The sequence below is a fragment of the Amblyomma mixtum genome, chromosome 8 (genome assembly GCF_055824585.1).
Source record: "Amblyomma mixtum isolate Tamu chromosome 8, ASM5582458v1, whole genome shotgun sequence".
In the NCBI taxonomy this organism is placed as follows: Eukaryota; Metazoa; Arthropoda; class Arachnida; order Ixodida; family Ixodidae; genus Amblyomma; species Amblyomma mixtum.
Genome location: NC_143019.1, coordinates 7668096 through 7695348, shown reverse-complemented (window position 1 = coordinate 7695348; position 27253 = coordinate 7668096). Strand labels below are relative to the sequence as shown.

The 27253-nt window shown below is 44.5% G+C and overlaps 1 protein-coding gene across 1 annotated transcript; it reads left to right on the top strand.

Annotated features, from left to right (window-relative positions):
* Positions 1 to 192: 192 nt before the first annotated feature.
* Positions 193 to 24632, top strand: tw (Protein O-mannosyl-transferase 2). Its single transcript, XM_089556414.1, has 20 exons — positions 193 to 608; positions 1653 to 1737; positions 2718 to 2822; positions 5410 to 5518; positions 6151 to 6259; positions 7833 to 7898; positions 10095 to 10188; positions 11925 to 12031; positions 13613 to 13695; positions 14096 to 14205; positions 14355 to 14485; positions 15337 to 15415; positions 16435 to 16586; positions 16705 to 16793; positions 16854 to 16930; positions 17621 to 17692; positions 18674 to 18830; positions 19452 to 19592; positions 21505 to 21616; positions 24432 to 24632. The coding sequence occupies exons 1-20, from the start codon at positions 418 to 420 to the stop codon at positions 24535 to 24537; spliced, it is 2175 nt and encodes a 724-aa protein (XP_089412540.1). The 5' UTR covers positions 193 to 417; the 3' UTR covers positions 24538 to 24632.
* The last annotated feature ends 2621 nt before the right edge of the window (positions 24633 to 27253 follow it).

Below are 27253 nucleotides of genomic sequence, written 5' to 3'. Positions count from 1 at the left end.
CAGTGGCACTCGTGTCGGAAACCTCTGTTTATCTTGACTATAATCTTTTCTTTTAACTTTTCTTTCTCCTTTTAGTTGGTACGTCAACAATGCCTCAAATACCAAACTTCAACCCTGTGCTCACCCGTTATAATGGAAAAAGCCGTTGCTTTTATCCTGCAGTGGACCACCACCGAGCATCATCATCATCATCATATTTGGCAACATGGCGGCGCCCACAAACCTAAACAACATTTCTCTCGCCACTCGACGTAGTCTGTGGAACCGGTCCGCGGTGGCGGTACCGCTGCTAGTGGTTTTATGATTTCCATGCTCGCCGCCTGTGTTTCTTTTTTTTCCGGATGTGAGCGCTCGCCGTGCTGAGGAGGGGATCGTCATGACCTGGAGGCGTCGTCGCACCGTGCCCACGTCCGCACGATGACGGCGAAAGCGGCTAAGCGCAAGTCCGACGCCGCTTCTGCCGAGCCCAGCGGCGTCGGAGCTCGCTCTACCACTGCCGGTTACTTCGACGAAATCGGACGCAACCACCTCCGGACTGTCTTTTTCGTGGTCGTTTGCCTTTCCCTAGCAACGCGGCTCTACAAGATCACCGAGCCCGATCATGTTTGGTGAGCGCCGCCTATGATTTCGCAGTTATCTGCACGACGTAGAGGACCATGTTGCTCGCTGTTCGCGCCTCTGAAGTGTTTGGAGTGTATCCTGTGTCGTTACGCCGGCCGCAATTATTTGAGAAGTCTGAAGGTGGCTCGATGGACATGAGCGGTACGCAGTCGGCGTCGGCGCGCGTGCGATGGCTGTCAAGGAAATTGACACGTGCTCGTGCTGTCACTCAAATGAAGGCGTGCCGCAACTTCGACTGTGAAGCGCTCGTTGGCGCTCCAAATAGCGCTCCAAATCGCAAAAAAAAAAAGAATAAACAGAATGAAAGTAATCTCTATCTGTAGCCTCTGCGAAGCAGAAAGCATTCATGTGTCGTTTTTTGGTTCCTCAGAGATTATTCCTATTTTGTAGCCCGCGGAGAATACCGCTTTTGGCCCCAGTTTAAACTGAATTAGCCTGATTTAAATGCTGTTTGCTGTTCGAGGATCGCGTTGTTGACCAGCATTGATAGCTAGACTCGTTTTTGAATGGTTATATTTAACGTGGGTTATATACAAAAGCTGAAAAAGCCGCCGCGGTGGCTCAGTGGTTATGGTGCTCGGCTGCTGACCCGAAAGACGCGGGTTCGGTCCCGGCCGCGGCGGTCGAATTTTTTTGGAGGAGAAATTCTAGAGGCCCGTGTACTGTGCGATGTCAGTGCACGTTAAAGAACCCCAGGCGGTCGAAATTTCCGGAGCCCTCCACTACGGCGTCTCTTATAGCCTTAGTCGCTTTGGGACGTTAAACCCCATAAACCAAACCAAAAGCTGAAAAAAAAAAAAATCTTGGACAGTCGATGATGCAGGTTTGTTTAAGTGAAAGCGCATGGTGATATTACCTCTCAGCCAATGCCATGCATGAGGAGTTCATTATGTTTGCTTCCACCAAAAATCATTTACAGAACATGGGGATCGAGAACCCAGGAAGCCTGTGTGATGCTCATTTCAACGGGTTTTTATTGAGGGTCACTGAGCAGCATGTGACTCGAGTATTGATCTTTCCACTTGTTACAGCTGGGATGAAACCCACTTTGGCAAGATGGGCAGCTGGTACATCAACCGGACATTCTTCTTCGATGTCCACCCTCCCTTGGGCAAGGTGGGATTACCATTTTGTTTGCACGTCGTCAGAAAGATGTGCCATGCCCAACTTCTTCTTTATTCCTAGTGTCATTGCTTTTTTGTTGATGTGTTTGCATTCTTTGTTGTTCACTCATTCCATTCACCATACGAACACTAAATTAAGGGAGTAATTGCTCATTTGCATCCACCCTAGCACGCCAATATGGCTATTGTGTACCATTTAATTTGGTCACAACCTTTTCTAAAATGCTGAGTACCCTTAGCTGATAGAATATATTGATTGTGCAACAAACTTCAAGCCTGTTACACACCTGCAGTTAGTTACAGGGTGTGCTGCATTTGATCATGAAGGGAAGATATAAAGTTCATGGTGTGCATAATACTTCAAACTTCTTCAGCTTTGCATTTTTAGGAAATGCCACTTTCATTGTCACGGACTGCACCAGGTCTGAGGTAATTTAAATTGCTGCACAAACTGTTTTGCACTGCTTCAGTGGTATGCAGTATTCGCAGGCCACAAAATCTCAGATTCAGGCAGTTGTGTTTGGCTTTCCTGTTCTTCATAGTGCTGGCAAATAAGCTCGTGGCTGATTAAAGTAGGGGAATGGAGGAGCTTATAACTGTGATAAGGACAGCAGCAGTGCATTTAAATGATGTTTTGCATTTTTAAGAAAATGAATCTGCTTTAGATTTATTTGTAGTACCACGTGGGATGTAGTACCATGTGGAATTAAATCTTTTTGAGTTCTTGTTTAATTAAGGGTTGCAGGTTCACTCATTTCTGATGTTCTGGTTTGTTGTGTTTCTTCAATGCCACTTTTTTTTTCCAGTCTCAAGATTACTAGTTTATATATCATGCAATTAAATATTTCGTGTAAAGACATTTGACAAGAAAATATGAATATGCATATTTTCATAATATGTTCACAAGCATAATCAAGCATGACCACATTGGTAACTCACAGTTACGCAACATCATCATCATCAACGTTCCAGATGCTCATTGCACTTGCCGGCAAGTTGACGGGTTACAATGGAACATTCCCATTTGGAAAGCCTGGGGACAAGTACGAGGACCACAACTACTCTGGAATGCGCATTGTGAGTGCCTTTCAACTTACTTGCCAAATTTCGACAGGCAGTCTGTCCTGTTCTTTCTCCCAAATAGGAAGTAGCGTATAGGTTTTTTTCAGATATGCTAGCATGTTCTTTCTGTTCACTTCATTGTAATATAAAACTGGCTGTTTATTAATGACCATTGTCTATCTTTAGGTAGTGATATCTCAGTCAGCGCCTATTGATCTCCACAGCTGGCACAGAGTAAAAAGAACGCAAACTCTGGAGCATCGAATCTTACTCTGCCCTTCTTTTCCTCAATTGTTCTGCTGCTGAAACTTCAAAGAACTGTGTGAAAAGATGCGAGTGGAAGAGTAGGAAGTGAAAACCGCACACAGCACAGGTTTCCAACTCTTTCATTTGAAAACGATATGAAACATCACCTTACAATAAGCTTAGAGACCTTCAGGCAGACTTACCACGATTATCAAACAGCAGTGTGACAGTGCGAAACACACCGCTTTAAGGCAATATCACACCAGAACCAGAACAGTGCTTAAGCCATGGTAACCACTATCACTCTTGTAGTTTTTAGAGGACACTGGCCTTATGGGTCAATGGAAAGATACAATCACTTAAATCAGTCACTCAGGTGGAGCATTTGCCGACAGGCTACTGCAAGGCTAATCCTGCCTGTACATTTGCACCACCTCTTTCATATCTGGCTTCTGGTTAAAAAGCTAAGCATTCGAAAGCAAACAATGTGTGAAAAATTAATCGCAAATGGTTGTAATAGTCTACTGTTCATTACCGTCACAATGCTCCTCAATCTTTTACTGTTGCATTAGTGTGCTGACTGTAGAACTGCAGGAGCTAGAGCTAGGGAGTTTGCACATTTCAGATAGGTTGCACCACACACATTGCAGCTGTGGAAGAGGCTAGCAGATGGAGACTGCAGATGTTCTCTACAAGCGATTTCATTGTTCTGCATCTCGTGGGTGCCTTTATTTTTCTTGTTTGACGAGTTTTTTTCCTCTTGTTCGATATTCTTTGGGCAGGCTGACAGCAGGCTGCTTATTGTCGTATTGCACACAAGAGTCCGGACTTTCTTTTCTGCTGGCCACCTGCATTAAATTTTTTGTTGAGCTAGTGGTACTGAGGGTACCTTGAGTCAGTTTATTGGACTAGGTTGATATTTAGTTTGGTAAAAGAATATTGGCACAAAAAATAGTGTGAACACGATCTGGGTCGAGAGTTCTTAATGTGCCTCTTTGTTTTTGTGCCAGCGCCCTTCTGTTGTCCCAAGGACGTGCTCACTTGTTGTATTAAGCCTGATAGAAGTGTTATTCATTCGCTCTGTATTCACGGTGTTATCTTGAATGATAAGCGCTACGGTTTTAATTCTGAGCTGGAGGAGAAAGGATGTGCGAATAATTCTAAAACATTGTTCAACTTCAAGCGCGTCTCTGATAACATGAGCAACTGATGTCCCCTCTGTTACAAAATGAAGTATTAACAAATTGCCTGTCCCAGTACAATAAGAAGTATCGCAGCTTGCAGACTTGTCATTCAGAGTGTCTGATACAGTGTTCTTACTGCTGTTGAATTTATGTGACTACAGTTATGAGGCCTCCGTACAGATGCATCCTCGATCAGACTAAGATTAGCGGCACTCTGTTATGTCCATAAAAAGCACTGAAGTCTTTGTATCTTTTTTTTTTATCTAGGTGGCAGTGTTCATGACAGGACAGCTTAGTGAACTTGAATGTAGTCGGCTTATCTGGTTAGATGTCGAGTGAAAACAAAGAATGGATGTGCTGGCAATGTAGCATACAAGGACAGTCAGCTGTCATTAAGCTGAATGCTGCAGCTTTTTGGCTGACCACTGCATGTCTCTTACATTTTGGTCACGGCCACAGATGTCATAACTCTTGGCAAGGTAGGATATTGCAGACGAATTCACTGGTGTTGCTGAAGCATGATAATGCCACCTGTCTGTGGTGAAGTGCGGATGAAATACAGAACTTGAGCTCTGTCCGGGTCACTCTCTGGCTTGGTGAGTCTGTATGTTGGCAGAGCAGGAAAGAAACGCGTACACCCGCACTCCGAAGTTTATGGAAGGCAGTTCTATTAGGCAGCAAATTTATTCGTATTGCTCTTTTTTTATGCATTGTAGAATAGATATAGGCAACCTAATTGCAATTGTGCGAATTTTACAGTGCATCATTAATTTATTGAGCAGTTCGCCTTATATGCAAATAAATTTTTTTTATAGAATCGTCTTCCGTAAACTTTTGGAGATGGATGTACCCACAAACGTTTTCGGAACACGAAGATTGCAACAAAGCCTAATTACTGGGCAGCCCAAGCATGCAGACATGAAGTGAAATGTGTGCTTTGTTGTTCCAAGTGCGACCTACAGAATGCACTCCTCAGGGCCCGGTTGTGCTTCTAGTCAGCGAGGAAATGGATGTTTTTCATGATTTCAATGTTCCGAAAACTTTTGCGAGCACTTTTACAGTTTCCACATATATATGTTTTGACATGCATATTACACAAAGCATGGTTGAAATTGAAATTGAAATTAAATTTAACCGTGATGGTGTTGCTGCCCTGCACGTTTCGTTGGCAGTTCTGTGCCCTGTTGGGGAGCATGGTGCCTCCGTTCTGCTTCGTGATCGTCTGGGAGCTTTCCCATTCCCTGCCTGCTGCTGTCCTGGCGTCCATGTTGGTGATCTTTGGTGAGTCCTTCCTTCCTGTGAACACACTCTGATGTGCATGAGGGTCAGTTAGGATCCATTTTATACTTATTTGCCTATTCTGTATCATAGCACACTTTTCTCGAGGGAGTGCAAGCCAGAAGAAAAATAGGATGACTGTGAATGTTGCCTCTGTGTAATGCAATGAGTACTCTGATGCTTGCAGGTGAATGCATTGAAATGTGGTTGAGACAAAAGTTAAGAAGAAATGAAGGTTATTTTGTGGTCTCCATTGCTTTTTCTGGCAACTGGTAGTTACTGCCATGTCTAGTTTTATACACAGTACTGCACAAAGGGAATTACAGTGCCCTTCCTTGATATCCATTACTTCATTGGAATCTGTCCTGTGGTAGGCATACTGATGCACTGATGCAAATTTATTCACTGATGCAAATTTTAATTCACTAGAATGCTTTACTACTTGGATTCTTTTTCCTGAGTTAAGGAGGTGAAGGAAAGGTTCACGTGCTGTTTGCATGTCATTTGTAGTATGGAAAGTGATTTATCATTTTATACTTGCTTCTGAAGTGGGCCTTGTTTCAGCTGAAGTTCTTAGCTGCGTTCTTAACAGCCTGTTTAAACACTTCTCTTCTCTTCTTTTTCTTCGTTGACAGATGTTGGGCTGGTCACACTGTCGCAGTACATACTGCTGGACCCTATTCTCATGTTCTTCATTGTGGGTGCCTTCATGAGCATCGTGGTCTTCAAGGCCCAGGAGGACAGGTCTGGCTGCCCCTTAACATAGCTTGTGCTGTTGGGACCCCGCTGCTGAATTCCTGTCCTGAATTTGTTGGTGGATTGCGTATAGATAGTTTCACAATTGTTTGCGACCAAAATTCCCAAAGAATTTGGTAAAATTGTGAGGTACATTTTCGCAAATCGCTTCGGTTTTTAAATTTTCATGAAGTAATTTGTCAAGTTTTAGCCAGCTGGACATCCTGAAGTAGTTCGAGGTACTTGTTAGCAGCGGCGAGGAGAATAAATTGGCCTCAAGTAAGCATGAGGTTATTTTAATCAACTTCATCCAACATGTCTGGGACTATAATTGAGTCTGTAACGTGAATTCCACCATTGCGCTTGGGTCTCAAGCTCTGAAATTTCAGATTGTGTGGTGTACAGTGTAATGCATTCATGGCAATATTCATAAAGGCTGAAAAGCCGGTCACTTGTTATTTATTTGTTTTTCTAAAGGCCTCATGCTGAAACATTACATGAGGGGGAACATTTCATTGGCAAATAAAGGTGTAATAAAGATCACAATGAAAGGTTTTCGATGAACCGCTTGAATGTTAGTGGGTCTGCAGTGGTGGCAACTTTGGTGGGCAGGCCATTCCAGTCCATCATGTGCAGAGGAAAAAATCAGTGCTGAAAAGTCGCAGTATGAGCTTGTGGGGGATGCACTGTATTACTGTGGACGGGGTTGGTTGGGATGAGTTCTTTATAATGTACAGGTTGTCAGAAGACTAAGAATGAAAAAATTTATGAAAAAGGTTAGGACGTGAACTCGAGTAACCATCAGGTTATTGGCCTTCTAGTATTACAACCTATTATGGTCATATTTGTAGTGACTATGAAAAGGCCCTGTAATAATTGCACCCGCCATGACCACATTGCGTGGAGCTAATGTGGAACATAATGCTGGTGACGATGCTGTTTGCTATAAATGGTAGATGGTTATGTGTGGTATCATAATGGGCTGGCAGCCCCATATAAGACGAGTACTGGTTTATGGCTTATGGTTTATTCGGGTTTAACGTCCCAAAGCGGCTCATGCTCTGAGGGACGCCGTAGTGAAGGGCTCCGGAAATTTCGACCACCAACCGGGGTTCTTTTAACGTGCACTGACGTCGCACAGTACATGGGCCTCTAGCATTTTGCCTTCATCAAAATGCGACCTCCGCAGCCAGTATCGCACCGAAGTTTTTCGGGTCAGCAGCCGAGTGCCATAAATACTGAGCCACCGCGGCGGCTAAGACTAGTACTGGCCAAACTATAAGTCAGCATAAAGCTTTGCAAAACGAATGCAGATCCAAGGGGCTGTTTGCATTCATTGGCAAATATGATAGGGAGAGAAAAGGGTGCCATTGCAAGGCCTGGTTTTTCTGTTTCAGAGACATACATAGTTGGCATGAACCAAATTACGTGCAGAAGGGTGTCAGCTTGCTGGGGTTGAACATTTTTGCTTGTTGGATGTTTTCTCATCTATTTTAAATAAATCTGGCAGCCCTACTGTGTACTTTGTTGTCTCGGCACTCTTGAGCTGACCAGTGCCATTAACTGAGCACATCTTTTCCAGGCCGTTTTCAAGGGAGTGGTGGACGTGGCTCGTCATCTCGGGGGTGTTTCTGTCTTGTGCAATCAGGTGAGCGCACCATTGCCCCCCCCAGATTTCTTCTTTTCACAAGATTCAGTCTAGTTCAGTTCCAGTTCCTTCTATCTGATTTCGTTCCGCGTCTTTGACGCTGTAAAGATGCTAGTGGCTGCAATGGTTTTAAAGAAACAAGATGTCTTGGCTTGTTTGGAGCACAAAGTGGCCAGATGTGGCATTGCACACAGTTAAGTGGTAAATTCAACTTGAAAAAATGGAGTTCACAGTACCCACTGCAGTGGTTCAATGAATGTGACATTCAGCTGCAGAGCAGAAATTCACAAGTATGGATTTGCCTCAGTGACTGTGTTTCAATGAAGCCAAGAGCAAGATCGCCTGTGTACTGAGATTTCGGTGCACATAAAGAACCCTCGTGGTTAAAATTATCTGCAGCCATCCAGTGTGGAATGCCTCCACGGTGGAATGTGCCTAAAAATGCTTTCATAGAGGAGTTCTGACCGGGCTGAAAGATTGGTTGGCTCCATAAGATGGTTAGTAAATACAGGGAAGAATAAACTTTGTACTAGTGGCATGTTGAGCTGAAACATATAATCTGTCAATGCTGTAACAGAAGTGTAGCAGTCAAGAAAGTGTACAATGATACTGAGTGTCTTCACATGACAGCCCTTTGAGAAACTCTGTGCAAGCCTTTCTAGCTTACTCCTCATTTTGAAATCGACTGCAATTCTTGTTGCAGTGTCTCTTTCTGTTTTTTTGCTGTATTCTTTATGGCTGTCTTTTTTGTTATCATTCAAGCATATATTTTCTGTGTCACATGAAAGCTGCAATGTTATAGCTAGTGGGTAATGTATTGATGTTCAGACTGACTTGGCACTGCTCACTTTCGTTACGTGGGAGACCCAAAGAAAAAAATGGAAAGAAAATTGCACTGCCCGTACTGTCTGACAGTTGATGCATTCATGTTGTGAGTTTTACGATTTATTTTGAACCACTAGTACTTAGAGACGCACATTACACAGTGTAGCCATTGAAGTCTATAACTATGAAAATGTTGTTTTTGAGTTCTTCCCTTGTGTGGCTATGTAACGATATTCACAGAGACCACACGGACTGGGGCAGTTTGAGAATTCACAAGACAGAAGGGCAGTGAATGCATTCAGTATTGATCCCATTATTTTGTATCTGAGCTGTTAGGAATTGCTTTGTGAGTATTGTTTTGAGTGTATATGAGATTAAAAAGTTTGCGGGAATATGGTGGCCGCATTTGGCAAATGACAGGGTTAATTGGAGAGACACGAGAGAGGCCTTTGCCCTGCAATGGGAGTAGTCAGGCTGATGATGATGATGATAGAGTTTGAGCATTTAATTTGCCAAAGTTAATAGGGGCTACGAGGGACAACGTAGTGGAGAGCTCCACGTAAATTTTTACCACGTCGTGCATTACATGGGCTTCTTGAATTCCGCCTCCATTAGAACTTGGTCGCTACAGCCATCAATGAACGTACATCCTTAGGCTCAGCATCCAAGTGCCCTAATCAGTTAGGCACTGCAATAGGTTAGTAATGCAATTTTGAGTCCCATTATTATATATACAGTGGGCTCTCATTAATTCAAGATCGCTTACAATAGAGTCTCATTAATTCAGACCTTAAGGGACCAGAGATTTTTGTTTGGATTATCAGAAGCACATTTTAACATGATACAAACTAAATCCGATTCGCTTTATGGATATCTGTGCATGCAAATGTTAGAATTTTTAAAATCTATTTCTTTAAGCAAATGTAGCCAAAAGCTTTAGTACAACATAAAATGTGAGTGAAATATGGTGATATGGCTACTCAAGTGTGGTTGAAAAATAGTTATCAGTAATATGCGCTGCTTTCCCAATAGAGTAAACGACATTAAGACCTCAAGGGACTCAAAGAAAGGTCTGAATTATCCGAAGGTCGAATAGTCAAATGGCTACAAAAAAAAAAAAAACATTGAGAAACAGTTTTGCACCATAGTGAAACTACGGTGTCAAACAGTGAACATTTGGGCATGAAAGTTGCTTGAAAGCTCCAGATTAGTTTACTTTAAAAAGCAATTTTTAGTGGCATTTGTGTTGTTGCAAAGCAATATTACTTTGATGCTAACAAGTTAAAAGAGGTCAGTAGTGCCAGCTCGGTCTCCAAAGTGAAATTTTGTTTTTCATACCTTCTGTCTTATTTTGTTGTTCAACCATTCCAGTGTCAAATTTGTGGGCCTCTTTGTGGTGCTCCTTGTCGGCCTGTACACGGCTTACGACCTGTGGACACTCCTTGGGGACTTGGAAAAGCCTTTGGTGAGCCTTCCCAGCTCTCTGCATGGCTGAGGAATGACTTTGTGAGGCATTAATTAATTAATTAATTAATGTTTTAATAATTTTAGTTTTCTGGTGCCTATTGTTTTACTGACTTTTCTTTTTTGTACTAACTGGGAAAGGTTGCGCCTTGCTTTCTGAAGTGCATTCAAGTCTTTGCCTTGCCGAAGTATTCGGCAGTACATTGCTGCTCACTTCAGACACAGTCTGGGCTTAGGGCATCTGTAAGAAGTATAGGGTGCAGTTGTAATCTGCCATGGGGAATGCTTATTTACATTTCCAGAGATTATATGGGGCAAAGAAAAAAAGAACTGAAAAAAAAAAAGGATGTTCACAGGAACAGTTTTCTGTCAGCTGTTGTCATGTTGGTGTCTCCTCTTTGGACTACAGGGACATTTTTTGACCATGCTCAGACTAGGCCCTGAACAAGCCACCTCAAGCCATTGTTACTGGTTTCTTTGCAGTATTGAAAAGTTGCTTGAAGGCTTATTGTTTTATTCTGTTCGAAATTTACTTTTGGGGAACACAGGCACAAAAGGCTTAATTTGTTCAACTGTTTCTTGCAAACTAATTAACTTCACACTCACATTGGACCATGCTATACATGCATCAGGAACGTCAGATAAGTCTGAGAAGTTGATATCAAGGAGGTATAAAAATTATCGAAAAGCTTTTTCTTGTGTGTGTCTGGTCAGCCAAATTTTGTGTTGTTGCTCGTCATCCTAGTAGTAGTTGATAGTCAAGAATGGAGCCAACTTCTTTGTGACTTCTAAGGGCCAGTACTGTCAGGATGTCCCTTCTGAAATTTTGTCCTCTAGTATCAAAGGTGTCCACAGGAATAGGTGTATACATGTCTGTGTGTACCTCTTAAATTTGCCGATTTCAGTGAGGACGTTTTTAGTGACCCAGTAGTGAGTGTTGGTGAAGACGATCAATAAAGGGGGATGTACACGAGTTAGAGTTAAAGGTGCACTGAAGAGGATTCTGAACATGTCTTTTTGCCGCGGGAACTCGATCCACACGTTCCTAGCATTCTTAGAAACATTGCCTTATTGCCCTGTGTGGCCGATTTCCCCAATTAAAATGAATTAACGTCCGGCTCCCGCCTTTTTTTTTTAATTCTGCCTCGTACGGTGGGCGGAGTCGACCAACGCGTGGAGCACCTTTCACCCAGTCCCATGGAGGCTTTGCTTTCGCTTTATTTTGTTTTTTAGGTTTCCATGAATAAATAGTTTCATTCGCAGATAATATAGCCGCAAAATAAGCCCGAAGAAATAAAAATACGCGCGGACTATTTGCTACTACGGACTACTACGTATTACTCCGCCGATGACAGAGCGGCAAGCAGCCACGGGACTGGGTGAAAGGCACTCCACACGTTGGTCGACTCCGCCCACCGTACGAGGCAGAATTAAAAAAAAAAAGGGCGGGAGCCGGACGTTAATTCGATTTAATTGGGGAAATCGGCCACACAGGGCAGTAAATCGCAGTTTCTAAGAAAGCTCGGAACGTGTAGATCGAGTTCCCGCGGCAAAAAGACAAGTTCAGATTCCTCTTCAGTGCACCTTTAAAGATGACAGAATAAGTTAAGTTCGGAGTGAGATAGCTATCCGGGTCTTGACTGCGTCTATGCGCAGTACTTTTAGCAACTTGGAAATTTTGTTACTGTGCCCTTGGTGCCTTTTTTTTCCCCCTTTCCCTGGCATTTTCTCTTGCAGCTGCTGGTGGGGAAGCACTTTGTGAGCCGGGCCCTGTGCCTCATCGTGCTCCCTGTGTGCCTGTACATGCTCTACTTCTACATACACCTGCAGGTCCTCTACAAAAGGTGAGCACGGTGACGCGTGCAACGTCTCCCGCGGATGCGCACATTTTAGCAAGGTTTGAAATTGATGACGGGGACAAATGTGAACCATTTACAACACTTGATACCTGTTTTGATGGGCGCTTTTGGACAAAAGGATGTGTGAAAATAAGGTTGGATTAGTTGGATTTCTTTCAGTCTAGTGCGCATTACATTTTCAGGAGTTCTCTCAGGTAGCAGTGGAGATCCGCAAGATATGCAAATACAAGTAACACAGTAGCATGGCACAAGGAGAACAGTCTGACATGCAGCCGAGTGCTGCCTTAAGTTGTAACAGTGCAGTTCTGATGCTTTGCCAAGTAATTCTTGCGCAATATATGCACTTGCTTCCATTGTTCTAAGTGGAACAGATAGGTGACCTTTGTTCTTGCTCTGCAAAATATATTAATTGGATCAGGACTGTGTTATGTTTTTACTGCTGTTTACAAGCTGAAGCAGCTACTACTGTATTTGCACGAGTGTAACGCAGCCACTATTATAACCTGAAGGGGAGGTGTTTGAGACCTCATGAAAATGAAAAAAAAAAAAGAAATTAAAAATAATGGTTTTAATGCGGTCTCAACCTCTTCAAGCCGTCTATAGAGCTGAGGGCTCAGAAAGAAACAGACAGCGCGCTAAAGAACAGAAGCAACAGATGCGACAGTATTATGGATGCATCAGGAATGTGGTTTTGCCGGACCTCTTACGTTCATTTGGCTTAAAGTATCAGTTTGGTTATGTTGGAATCCTCGGCGCTTCTCTACTCAATACCTGCAGTCAGATTTCTTTGGTTTTGTGCGTGCTAAGTGTCGCAGCAGTTGTGCAGAAATTAATCTAAGTTCAGAGCAAGCTGCATAGTTGTATAGGGTCGGCTTTAACCTTACTCTTTATATATGTTGCTTAGGGAACACTTCGAAGATAAAACTCCTGGTAAGTTATGCTCGACGATGTAAGTTGACGGTGTTCTATATTTTCTGCTCCCGGTAGTGCGTCTTGAATTGGATCACTAGAGGGAAAAGGCTTTTTTTTTTATGGAAGCATCATGGGCAAGCAGCATGTTGTGTTTTCTTGTATTTCGGCAGTTTTTATTGTTCCTCCTAGTGGGTGGCAGTGTAGTTTTTTTTATCAATCAGCATGATCACACATTTTATTTATTCTTTCATGTTACAGTCTGAGAGAATTTTTTTTTTATTGCTGATTGACAACCCTTCCGTACTGTGAAATGTAAATGGTCTCATTCGCAGTTAGCTTTGTGCTGGCAAAGAGTTACTCCGCTATGTCTTCTCTGGTCATTAACAAGTGTCTGTGGCTGGTGGAATTTCCTGGGTAGTAGAAGTGCTCAATGTCCTGTTGTGTTTTAGTGCATATCCTGCTGTCTTCTCTGGTCATTAAACAAGTGTCTGTGGTTAGTGCAATTTCGTGGGTAGTAGAAGTGCTCAATTACCTGTCCCGTTTTAATGCATTTGAGCAGTTGTTCCTGGTGATGTAGAAAAGGAGCCAATAGCTGCATGTTATAGCCGCACAAAACAAACAAAAAACATTCAGATTAGCTCTCGTGCATTGCAGTGGCAGTGGAGACGGCTTCTTCAGTTCAGAGTTCCAGTCTCGGCTCAAGGGAAACTCCCTATACATGGCCAGCATGCCGAGAGGTGAGTGGGTATCGCATCGGCCTGAGAAAATCCTGGCAGTAGTTGGATGCTTGAAGAGCCTGACATTGCGACCATATCTTGGGCAGAAACAGAAGCAGTGACAATGTTTGTGTGGTGATATGGATAAACAAATGTTGCTTTGAGCTTCGATTCATGTCTTGAAGCCATAGTGAATTTTCCCAGCAGGACAGGTGTAATTGGCCCAATATTGGAATGTATTGGCGAAGCCCGTTCATACATAGGACCAGGGTGAAACCATCCATTACCAATATTGGGCCATTACCTCTGCTGCTCGGGTTACCTAGACAACTGTGGCTTCATAACTTCCAGAAAAGTGCTGACAGTGGTAGGTGTCGAGTGTAGCGTTCTTCTCATCTGTCGCTTATATTGCTGTTTGCAGAGGTGGCGTACGGTGCTCAGATCACGCTGAAGAACCACCGTACGGGGGGCGCCTACCTCCACTCACACTGGCACCTCTATCCTGAGGGGCTGGGAGCGCGGCAACAGCAGGTAAGGAATATATAGGAGGTGCGTGGGATGCACATTTCTTACGTTTGAAATTGGACGCTTGAAGTAGTCTGCAAGATGTGTGTGTGTGTGTTTGATTGAAATTGGAAATGCATCAATCAGTCTTTCCTCTTGGCATTTTTTTGCTCCAGGTAACGACCTATTCACACAAGGATGACAACAACAACTGGATCATCAAGAAGTATGACCAGGAGCCGGACCTCAAGAACAAAACAGTTGAGCTGGTCCGGAACGGTGACATGGTCCGCCTTGAACACATTGTGTGAGTCCTGCCCTGAGGCGGAGTCCTTGTTCTTGGCTCTTTTGCTACCTCTCATTGTTATCCCTCTAACCATATAAAATTGGCGAAAATTCATGTGTTTGTGCAGGATTTCGAGTTTGAATTCCCTCGGTGATGACCGTAATAATCATTTTAGGGGCAGACTCCTGACAGTGTGTTCGGACAGAGGCATTGCATCTGCTAATTTGTTCTCTTTGCATAAGTAGCGCATGTGTGAGAAACTTGGGAGTTGGGTTTGCATTTGCTGTTATTGACCCCTTTTTGTTCATTGTACGTGAAGCGTCCGCAGTTGTTGTGCTTTTATTTTACTTTGAATTCTTATCAGTGTTTTTTCGCATTCATTTTCTTGTGATCTAATGGTTATTATGAGGTATCCACAACAGTAACAGCAAACTAAATTACTATTAGTTTTTCACTTTTGATATTTCACCGACAGAGCAAAGAATAGCCTGACTTAGTGAAAGCATTGTTTCTGATTTCTAATGTTTAAGTCGTTTCTCAATAGTACTTTTTGTAATCCACACAAATGTATGTATAGCAGTGTCTGTGGCGAGTGTTGCTTGGGGAAAGGGCTTGTAACCAACAGCAAGTCCAGCATTATAATGCCACTATTTGCCATAAGTGAGCAGAGGCACCTTTGATAGTATATACCAAGTTAAAAGGTAACTATAGTTCAGTGGTCCTGGTGCTCGGAAACAGCTACAGTAATGACAACACTGACGGCACCAGGGTGCAAGCTGTCTTAATAATGCATAGACCACTGTAATTGAGCCATTGTCAAGGTCCTTCTCTATTGCGATGTTTTTTTGTTTTGTTTTTTTTTTTACGCACAGGACAACACGTAACCTGCATTCGCACAAGGAACCGGCGCCGGTCACAAAGCGCCACTACCAGGTCACCTGCTATGGAGAGGTAAGGAGACATTGCTTGCCAAAAAAAAAAAAAATAATAATGAAAATGCAGTGTGGGTTGGGTCGAATTGTCAGTACTATTCATAGCAAAGTATTCGAAGTTGCGAATATTCGCACGCCCCTAGTGTTTAACTTACCACCCTGCTTTTGTTCTTTTTTTTATCATTGAAATTTGTTCTGAATGTACGATAACCCCTTTTAATGAATGCAGCCCCCCAGGTTTTCGGAAATTTGTTTTGTGAAAAAAGTTTGCTCATTATGCGAGCAAATATGGTACTTATATCTGGATGTGCCTAGCCTGTTAAGAGTGGCTGTAGATCAGAGAAATATTTTTTGTTGTTGTTGTGAACGGTGCTTGTTAGGGATGAAATTCGTTGCACACACTGCTGCTTCATTTGTTATGCTCTCAAGTAATGACTGTTATTGCAATTCGATCCTTCTTCTCACCTCATTGTAATTGCATTTGCAATTGTAATTACACTGTAAATTGCAAAGTATGTTGTTGCTGCTTTAAAGATTGGTGCTTGTTTGCCTTTGTCCCTAAGCCTGGTGGCGTTCATGGCATGCTTGTTGTGCTGAAGCCAGATGCGACATTGGCAGACAACTAGGCGCACATATTTTATTTTGAAAAACTGTGCCTGATTTGTGCCTGAAAATGCCTAGTGACACTGTTTCCTATTTCGCTTTGCATGCAAAGCCACCTGCAATTCACTATTACTAATGTCTAGCTGGAAGATCTGCTCATACAAACCATTTCACTTATGCTCTTGTGCCATTATGACGAGACTTGTTAGCCGTTGTGCTTAGGCTGAGTGGAATGTATTGGTGAAACTTCCATTTCTTATGCACCGTATGAGTGGAAAACTATGCTTTGGTCATGAACTTGGCACCTTATCTGAGGATTCAGTTTAGCAGCATTTATCCCTAAAAGAGTTCACTGTGTTGTCAAAACAAAAGCACAGATAAACTTTCTTGTCAGCGAGTACTAACTGATTTGCCGTTTCCTTTGCAACAACCAAGAATGGCACCGGTGATGCCAACGATGTCTGGAAGGTTGAGGTGGTGGGCGGGTCGCCAGGCGAGGTGGTGCAGACAGTCACCAGCAAACTCAAGCTCATCCACTACCTGACCGGCTGCGCCCTACACTCGCACAACAAGCAGCTGCCCAAGTGGTGAGTTCGATGCCTCACCGGACACCATGGTGGCAGGGAGAGCTTCACTAACAGCCAAAGAAAGAATGCTTCCTGAAAGTCACTGGGAAACGCTTTGTTTTTGTTTTTAAAACTGAAGGGGCTACGAACAAATGGAGGTCACGTGCAACCCCAACCTGAGGGACAAGAACACCCTGTGGAACGTCGAGGACAATCACTACCCACACTGTGAGTGGAGGAAGCCCAGCTTTTCTTGAGAACAGGTCTTCTAACGCATCTCTCTTGCAGTGCCAAATGTAAGCTTTGAAGCTTACGCCCCGGGATTCCTGAAGATGTTCCTGGAATCCCACGCAGTCATGCTTCAGGTGAGTCTCTGGTTTCAGTCAGTAACTTGCTGGTGTAATCTCTGCCACTTCTGTTGTGAGCACTTTCTTCAGCACAGTTTGCATTTTAATGGATAATTCACCCGCTACTTGTACCAGGAGTAAGCTGCCTCATTGTGCTCTTCTATAAATATATTGTGATGACAGCCTTTAGCACACGTCAGTTTCTGTCTCATTTTCTGCATGTCGACATTGTTATTCAGTACAACACTTTGCTGCATTAGTGGTACCTCCCTGGTAATGGATTGCTTGCACTGACTCTTCATGCTTTTTTAATCAGAATTGACCTTCACATTTATCTGCTCAGTGATAGTGAGTCGCAATGAAGGAAAATGTTTTGAACTTGGCCAGCAATAATTCACGACAGAAGTCAACAGCAAGCGCCTCGCTCTAACTGTAGCATTTGTGCAGTCTTGGTGTTGTTCCAAGTCCTATAATATCAGGTATCATTGAAGCCAATTAAAGACCTATAGGCTTCCTGTGCTTGAACTTCTTTTGGGTCAAAAAGACTAGCAAGTGAGAATTATGCAGTACATCTTCATTTGTGTTGTCTGCGTGTAACTTGCTTTGTTATTTCATCCCTGTAATGCCATCTGCTGGGTGCATCCACATTCAAATGCACTTGGTTGTGTACTTTACAGCGTCCTGCATTTTTTTTTTTTTTTCCTCCAGGGTAATGCAGGGCTCAAGCCCAAGGAAGGTGAAGTGACTTCGCGCCCTTGGCAGTGGCCAATCAACTACAAGGTTGGCATTGTTTGTTGTGCTATTGCTATTTCTGTTGTCCCACATTACTGTCTTAATCTTGAGGTTTGAAATTTAATTTTAGAATGCAATATAATAGAAGCTCACACAACATAGTTTGGTTTGGTTTATTGGGGTTTAACGTCCCAAAGCGACTCAGGCTATGAGGGACGCTGTAGTGGAGGGCTCCGGAAATTTCGACCACCTGGGGTTCTTTAACGTGCACTGACATCGCACAGTACACGGGCCTCTAGAATTTCGCCTCCATCGAAATTCGGCCGCCGCGGCCACACGCAACATAGTGAATAGCAATTTCTTTGTTCCTAGAGTTGTTTATAGAGCTTCCAAACTGCACTTGGTGCAACTTTCTGTACATATTGGGAACAAAGCATGGCACACAGCAGTGTAGTGTAAGCTGGTAGATGGGGTAATGTCCAGGTACATTATCAGAGAAAGATCTCTGAAGAGCCTAATACATGTAGTAATAACAAAAGACTTAATGTTCAGCCTACCTATGATTTGACTTATTTCTTATTATGCATTGTTCATGACTTCAAAAGGCATTGGCAGGGTAACAAAGTAGTTGAAACAAACTGAATACATGGCTCTAAAGGATGAAGTGCTCTAATGGGGGCACAACGTGACCATATAGTTGAACTGCTTACGTATATAGCACTGCTGTTTTTCTGTGTTTCACTTTGCAGTTGCTTGCCTGGCATCGTAGCAACATGATTGCATTGCTTTGTGACAACCAGGATATGACTTCAGTGGGTACAGCTGTGATTGCACATTTGCATAGCAGGAACCGCATTCACGTGTTGCATTGCCATGTGCCATATAGTATCTAACTTCTTTGGCAGTTGACATCATAGTATAGCAGCATGACTGTGGCTTCTCACGCATGATTTCAAGGGAAACAGGCTGAAACTGTGCAAGTATACAAACGAAGCTTGACCGGGCGGTTCCGTGTTCATCCGCTTGCAGGGCCAGTTCTTCTCGGGCGTCCAGTACCGCATCTACCTGCTGGGCAACCCGATAATCTGGTGGGGCAACCTGGTCTGCATGGCGCTGTACGCCGCCATCCAGGTCTGCGTACTGATCAGGCACAAGCGGGGCTACCTGGGCAGCTCAGAGGCACAAGGTTGGTCACGAGGCGTGTCACATGCTTCTCATTTCTGTTGAATGGGCGATGAGGGCATCCACGTTTTCTGCTTATAAACATTAGATTCCTTGATATTTGCAGATTTTTTTCCCAGTCGTTTGGCAGCTGGAGGTGTATTTATTGTTGCAAAAATTCTGCATTTAAAAATTCAATATATATTTTTCCTGCAATTCGATTCAAACTCTGGACGTTGATGACGATGTTCACTGCCTTGGGCTCTCAGTGGTGGCCATCTGGAAGTGGATGACAGCATGGCCTTGCCTCAAGAGATAGGCGACAGTAAAGCGCTTGATGTCTGTTTCCACAAATAAGACTGCACATGAGTGTGTGGTTGCTTTGTTTTGTGCACATTTGTCGTCAGAAACTTAGGCTCTTCACTGTTTACTGCTTGTGTGCTGTGGGTCTGTGGCAAGGAGATCTGAGAACTTTAACAAGAGGCCATGGAAATCATTACTGTGCCCAAGCTGCACGGGTAATTGGCCCAATATTGGAAACGTATTCGCAAAGGCCGTTCCTACACAGGACAGGGGTGAAACCATCCTTTTGCAGTATTGGACATATGCTGCTAGGGTGCCTAACTGGCTGTCTCCTCCCTCACAGAGCGTGACTGTCGCCTGACCCAGTCCTCGGCATGGCTGGTCGTGGGCTGGGCTCTGCACTACTTGCCCTTCTACGGGATGGGCCGGGTGCTCTACTTCCACCACTACTTCCCCGCACTCATCTTCAGCTCCATGCTCTCGGGTGAGAGGAAGTCACATCACTCACAGTTACCTATTGCTCTAATCTCTACTTGTGCACTCTTGGTAATGTCACTTGTTCTTTGTCTCATAACGATATCTCATTCAAAGTGGCTATTTTAAACGTCAGTCTGCTGCTGTACCAGGTATGTGTATATCTGTGTGAGTATGTGGTATGTGCGTAGGCGTATATGTTACATCAGTGAAATGCATCTGAAAATTCCGGCTGCGGTGGCTCTGCGGTTACGGCGCTCGGCTGCTGGCCCGAAAGACACGGGTTCGATCCCGGCCATGGCAGTCGAATTTTGACGGAGCGCAAAATTCTAGAGGCCCGTGTGCTGTGCGCTGTCAGTGCACGTTAAAGAACCCCAGGTGGTCGAAATTTCCGGAGCCCTTCACTACGGCGTCTCTCATAGCCTGAGTCGCTTTGGGACGTTAAATCCCTATAAACCAAGCATCAGAAAATATTGTACTAAAAACCTTTTTCGAATGCACGCCACTGTTGTATAGTGCACATGCCCATTGGTTTTATAATTTTTGAACAGTTTGTAAATGCCGCATTTCATTTTCCGTCAGCTGAATGCATAAATACAGTAGCATATATTGATGTGTAGCACCTATTGTTCTGACTTACAAAGGGCAGAGCCCTAATCAGACTGCTACCATATTTTCTGCCGTATGTGTCGCATTCTTTTTTTTGAATTTTTCACCTCTGCATCTTGTACAACAGTGCGATCATATATGCCGAAAAAAGGACGGAAAAAGAAAGTTGATGAGTAAAAGAGCAGAAATCAAGATATTCTTAAAGAACTATAGACACCAAAGTTTTCCTTGCGTGGAAAACTTTCTATAGCTAAACATTCTATAATTCAATTTCTTCTTGACAGTGTTTCAGTTTTGACTGCATCAACTGAACAATGGCTGTGATGTGTAGTTGAACTGTAGGTCACCTGAGAGCACGAAAAAACTGCAATGTAAGCACTGATACGTATAGTTTTAACTCACTACAGCATTTGAACCAGCCTGCTTCAAGAGCTAGAATTACAGCAGACGAGGTATCACAGCCATCGTTCGGTTGACAAAACTGAAACACCATGACAGAAGAAATTAGACTATAAATTATTTTGCAGTCATAGGCGAATCCCACACAGTGATATTCGCCTATGGCCGCAAATGATACCGCGCATCAGTTGAAAGAAGAAAGCATGCAACTAAATTGGGTCTTATAGGTAGAATAACACAATCTTGCCACAACCAGACCGAATACAATGGCCACCACATCCAGTCCAGCCATATTCCCAAAAGTTTCGATTTCGGCATGACATCTGTTTAAGTGCACATCATACTTTGTTTTTGCTCAACTAGATGCCGCTTGCGAGGCAAAGGAGTCGCAATACTGGGGAATGGGAACCCAGCAGCAAGGATTTAGTTCAACGTGTGGGAAAAAAATTATTGCACAAAGCTACAAGAGTGCTTCGATCACTGAAGCCACCGAAATAGCCAGGCCATAAGAAAAAGGCATGCTGGCCGTAGCTTGAAGATTGTCTTCGCAGCGCACTTGCCACAAGTATGTGTTTTCGTTGCACTCTCTAATAAAGGAATCATAAGCGCGTTTTTCTAATGCCTACAAAATGAACAAGTACAACTTGTACACCGATATGACTTGTGTGTACTAATTCTTTTTTCTGAAAAGCTGCAGTTTGCAGGAGAGGTGCGACTTGTAGACCAGAAAATATGCAATAATTTACTCTTTGGCGGTGTCCTTCAGTGCTTTTAATGTTGAAATCAGGTGCTTTTGATCTATCTCCAGTTGCTATGTCCATTAGTAAAGAGCCTCTGAGCTCCCAGCTTTCAGTTCAGTTGTCAGAGGTCCTTTCTCAAGTGGTCAGTGATGAAGTTGACGTGCTCCCTTGCAGGTGTTGTGCTGGACTACATCCTTCGCATGGTGCCAAGCCTCCTACCCGAGAAGATAAGGCTGTCTGCTTACCACTGGATCATGGGCTTCTATCTGGGAGGCATTGTCTACAGGTTAGCATGTCTACTCTGGTTCTGTTGGCAACAGAAGTGTTGGCCTTTCCTTTTCTTTGTGTTTAGTGTAAATTTTTTATGTAAGTCTTTTTAATCTGTAAAGAAATTTGTTGAAACGTTAATAATAGTCTGTCATTAGTTTCTAAGTCTGATTGTTTAGAAGAAATTTACTGAAGAAAATTAGTGTATCATGGGGTTTTCTTCACCAGCAGGGTTTACTGCTAACTGTATTATTATCATTGTGTAATCTTTCATCATGCCATTTTAATTTGCTGCTAGACAGTAGTAATTGTTCTATAGGAGGTATTCACTGAGGCCGCGCTACCAGACGGCGCGAGCGTCGTCGCGGCAAGCGCGCCATGTTTGCGGTCGTTTCAGGCCAGCTCGCGCAGTGTCACGGTGCGCCGTGAGGTACCCGGCCTGAACTGTTAGTGATCTGTAACATATTTGTACGTTGTTGAATACGTCAGCGACCACTTATCTTTGTGGAGCGCGTATTGTGCATGAAGTTTGCAGCAGAATTCTTCTGCGCCGTGATATAACCGAGCTGCCTCAACTCGGCAGCATAACTGGCTGGTTGCGCTGCACGCAAGAATGTACACGACTTGCAGCTTTTAATATCAGTTGATAACTGTCAGCTAGTCATGCAGGGCACATCGTGGATAAACAGCGCGATTAATTACCGAAATTCCAAAACTGCCGCCGCAGAAATTGATCATTCAAGCGCCTGTAGTCCGCGAACTGCTGACGCTTCTCAGACGGTCTTTCAGCAGAAAGGCAAAGTGCCATAGCTGCCTTATTTACACGACAGAACGGTCAAACAAAAATACTGCCATGCGCTCGCAGCACGAACGATAGACACAGAGAGAATGTTTTGCAGTTTTGATTGTAGCTACGTAGCGCTGCTACGTATGCACAAGACGTCTAGCAGCCATTCCGCTAGATTCAGTAGTAACACGTCACTTTCAGCAGATAGAGATGACTAGTTAAGCTACAGCTAGGTGAACAGACCCTTCGAATTACTCACCTATTCAAAAACGGCACTTCGGCCATCGGCACCGCGGACGTCGGCACCCTCAGCACGGCTCTTGGACTCACCCGCTGGTCAAGTAATTGCACCCTCTCACAGATCTATATCCTTTAATTCCTTAGCCTGCCAGCAAACTTAAGCCGTGCACAAGGTGGGCCTCGATACCGGTGAATTCAATGCGCGGCAGTAGTCCTGTACGTCGCACACCATGCCGGCGCCTCCGCATTCCTATGGGGGGTCGACCTTTTAAGCGTGGCCGATCTTTTCTGCTTCGCGCAGTTCCCGGAACACCCTCTCAGTAACGCGGTGTTACGGGCCGGACAGTAATTATCTATGGCGAGACGCGAAATACACGCACATTTCACACATCACCGGCTATTTAACGCTGCGGCTGGCTGCGGCGGCCGCGCGCGCGACCACCAACATGGCGAATGCCGCGCCGGCCGCTAGCGCCCCTTGCGGATGACGTCATCTGAATACCTCCTATAAGAATTGAAAAAGTATCCACCAGCAGGGTTTACTCCTGTGTATTTATCACAATGCAATCTTTCATCATGCCATTTTAATTTGCTGCGAGACAGTAATAGTTCATAGAACAGGTGAAAAAGTACCCAAAAATGCTTTTATCAGGGTTTTTAAAAACAAGCTGAAAGAAGACAGTATGACAACAGGGCAGAGTAATTGAACAAAGGACGCAAGTAGAGTAGAGCTCCCTCTTTTGAACAGATTGTACATCAGGTTTAGCGCCTTGTATTTACAGCTGGGCTATGAGAGACATCATACAGTAGAATCTCTATGATACGATCGTGACACAGATACAAATTCCAGGATACAGTAAAACCTCATCAATTTGAAGTGACTTGGACCATGAGAAATAGTTGAATGAACTGGGTTTTCGAAATAACGGGACCCAGGCAAAATTTTGTTGCGGGGATGTGCTGCCATATTGGACAAACTTTGCGATTACCATATACTGCCGAGTAAAAGTTTGTCGCTGTACTCATTGCGTACACAAAAAAAAAAGGTAACTCTAAATACAAGGTGAAGTGTCCTAGGAAAGCTGGGAGGAACCGTAACGAATCGGCTAAATTAAATAAGTCACGCCATGTTCACAACTCGCAGGTGGGAATGCACCTTAAACACTGCTCACACATCGCTGACGCTGTAGTCGCTAGTCGCATGGTACACACCTCAAGCAGTGGCATATGACCTTATATAAATCCCGCCAGCTGTAAACAGATTTGCATGAGTGTATTGCTCTTGCTTGTGCATGGAGATTTTGTTTACTTTCAAATCATACAAATATCAGTTAATACGAATATTTTTCGCAACCCCATGAGGTTCGTACATCAAGATTGTATTGTAGTGGACTCACGCTCCAGGTTAATTTTAGCATGCACTGACAGTGCACAACGAATGGGGTGGACTTTTGCTTTCCCCATCTCGGCTGGGTTCAGTCCTGTGACTGTGGCATGAGAAGCCAAACTTCTGCAACATTGAGCCGTTCTGGAAAGTTTTATTCAGATACGAAAGTAAGGGGATGGTGCACTCTTCGAGCCCTTAGTGACAAATATCTAATTAGCCTAGGACACTTCTTGTAGCATACATTTTTTGTGGAACCTGTAATTTTTTTAGTGACATATACCCTTTGAGACTACCAACGGGATGATGCTTGATTTAATAAAAAAGTGATCTGAAGCCCTAATTCTTTGTGTCCCTCTTTAAAATTCTTCAAGTTTGTGCCACCTGCCGTGATGATTCATTTTTTCTCTTTTCCATTCGCAGCTTTTACCTGTTTGCACCTCTTGCCTATGGTATGGACGGATCCATATCGATTCACGAGAACAGCACAATGCACGGACTGCGGTGGCTGGACACATGGGAATTTTAAGCCTGCTGCTTGCTGTCCGTTGTAGACTCACTCGGGGCTCTGTTGCTGCAGGGGCACCTGTATTATAAGTGAATAATAAAACGATCAAATGCGTATTAATATATAACAATGCTTCTCTAAACTGTTGTTGACTAAGTTGAAAGGTCCATGAAACGGTTTTGAAAATGGCTACGAAAGCGTGCATTCGGTAGAGTAAAGGTTAGTAGGCGTTCATGCCGCTCATACAAGACCTCAAATACAAGCCAGTAACTTACAAATATATTTTTTTTAAATTCCCACTCCTTGCAATGACTGTTCCGTGCCGCTCTCTCCCGCAAATTTTGACACGTGACGTGTGGCCCGCGTGAGGTCCGTTCGCGTTGGGCTTTCATTCACTCGCCAAAAACCGTAATGATATTCGTACACGAAGAAGGCAGTGGTCACGGTCAGCTTGAGGCGGCGTTTTGTGACGGGAGTGAGCGGCCAAGAGCTGTAACAAAGGGATGACGTATTCATAGGTGGAGCATAGTTCCGGCCTGTAATCGGCAGGAGATCACACATAACCACTGTGGGGGTTGGCCGGTGGCAGTAGAATTCTAAAAAATTGGCGGTGGCTTGGCTTAGCTGGGCCAGGACGTACATAGCGAAGCAGTTCCGTCTGCTTGCATTTCGGTAGCGACATGTCGTCGTTCAGCAGCTTGGTGGCGTCTCTTCGCAAGACGATCCTCTCATTCTTCAGGTGTCTCGGACGCCCGCTTAGACTTTCTCGCCTCGCTTTCACGCTGTCGGCCGACCTTGTACCATGCGACGACTTCTGGACCGGAAGACTGAATTTCATGCAGCCTGTACTGCTGCCGTGACGAGCACGACCGCTCTCCTTCTCCCATGGTGCACATCTGAGGAGCGAGCGCATCGCTTCCGACTTATATCCCAGCTGCGCAGAGTGCCTCTGCGCATGCGCAGTGCAGCGGAGCGACAGCGCACGGCGGGCATCTGTGGCTCCATGGAGGGAGGAAAAGTTCTTTCCTTCCTCTATGTGTGGCTCCAATGCAACTGGTTGCCATGGTAACGGCGCATGCGCAGTAGTGGCCTTTGCCAGGCTCCGCGAAATGCGCTTAGTGTAGCTTTCGCTACAAAAAGAATCGAAACGTCTGTGAGCAGGTCCTGCCCGCTATTTTTATTTTTCTCCCTCTGCGCGGGCCGTTGCTGGTTTCATTCGACTCTGTACCCAGAGACAACTTCATCCTCAGTAAGTCCGAAGGATCTATTGAAGACATTGGGTCGTCCTTGGGGTGTTCTGATCCTTGAGTCCTCATCTGGTTCTGCTGCTTGGCGTGTGGAAAACCTGTTTCCTTCTCGGTCTGTATGCGGCCAACCATTACGCGTGGATACTGCGCCGGCTGGATGGGAGCGGTAATTGGCTCCCCCATGAAGGATTGAAGTAGTGATGTAAATGCCATCAAGACTGCTACGCGGATTGTCGTTGAGCGAGTCGAGAGGTCTTCTGGGCCCGGCCAGCGCTGCAAGCGGTGGCGACCGCACGCTGTCGCCGTCTCCCGTGGCAGACGCACTGGAAGATTCGTCGCGCACTGCCGTTGGACTCCTGGTTCTGTGCAGCAAAGCGAACTGTGGATACTGCACGCTCTGGCCACCTCCTTCGGCCACGTCCCGCTGTTGTCATGACCCGCCGGATATCACATGCCGTCGCCCACAACAAATCGTGGTGTATCTATACAAGCGAACGGAATAGCGCGGCCGGAAATGGCCTCAAGAATGTGGCGCGCCGTAGAAGTCAAGCCCCTGTTCCTGCCGGTGATCCAGAAGCCCTTCTTGGGTGACTTTCTCGTACCGAGGGTTACCTTGTTGATTTTTAGTGGCTAGCAAGTCCACTCTGTGTATTATTTGCAAGAGCAATTTTTAGTGTACACGTCTTCTTTCGAGCATGGCGGGGTAGCGGGGTGGTAGACCGCCGCCGCCATAACCTAACCGGCGTCCGTGCATCCTCAGCCTTGCCAAAGGATGTCAACACCCATCTGTCACATACTGGCCTGCCCTAATAGTCCAACTCCCCCTTTTCTGAGACATCAACGACCAGGAGAGATGGGAATCCATGATACACTGCTCAGTCATAATAAAACTGCGCGAAGAAGACAGGACAACAAGAAGAGGCACGAACAGGAACACAAAGCGCCTGCGCTTTGCATATTCTTGTCCTGTCTTCTTCGCGCAGTTTTATTATGACTGATTCCAAGAACCAACTAGCCCAACTTCATGTCACCTTGCTGCGCAACTCACAGCCGAAGGTACGCTTCAGATGGTGACTTAAGCCAGTGAGGTCGCCAGGACTCACGGGCTCCTGGCCACCTAGCGCAACAGCGAGGGCCCACCTGTCTCCTGCAACCCCTCTTTTCCCTATCCCTACCCTCACCGGCTTCCTGCTAAGGGTTGCTAAATAAGTTTTTTCCACCACCACCAAAGAGGACCTTATCTGTTTTCAGAGCGTAAGATCATGCTTTGGAGCAAAAATATGCACGTTATTTGTCGGAATATTGTGGGAAACATGAATGGTGAAGCAGCGTTATTTTTGCTTTGATTGGGCTGGATTCCGAACAAATAAAATTTCGCTAATGTTCGGCCACAGTTAACAAGAGTAATTGGTCAAACCACCACCTTTAAATTTGTCAGTGATCACTGGGTGTTTTTTGTGAAGTCTTTATACTCAGCAGCTATACCAAGC

Excerpts from the sequence above, each read along its gene's own strand:
- tw (XM_089556414.1), top strand. The coding sequence starts at position 418 with ATGACGGCGAAAGCGGCTAAGCGCAAGTCCGACGCCGCTTCTGCCGAG. Across the intron at positions 12,032-13,612 it reads CTGCAGGTCCTCTACAAAAG|TGGCAGTGGAGACGGCTTCT; the intron begins GTGAGCACGGTG and ends CGTGCATTGCAG. Across the intron at positions 21,617-24,431 it reads CTGGGAGGCATTGTCTACAG|CTTTTACCTGTTTGCACCTC; the intron begins GTTAGCATGTCT and ends TTCCATTCGCAG.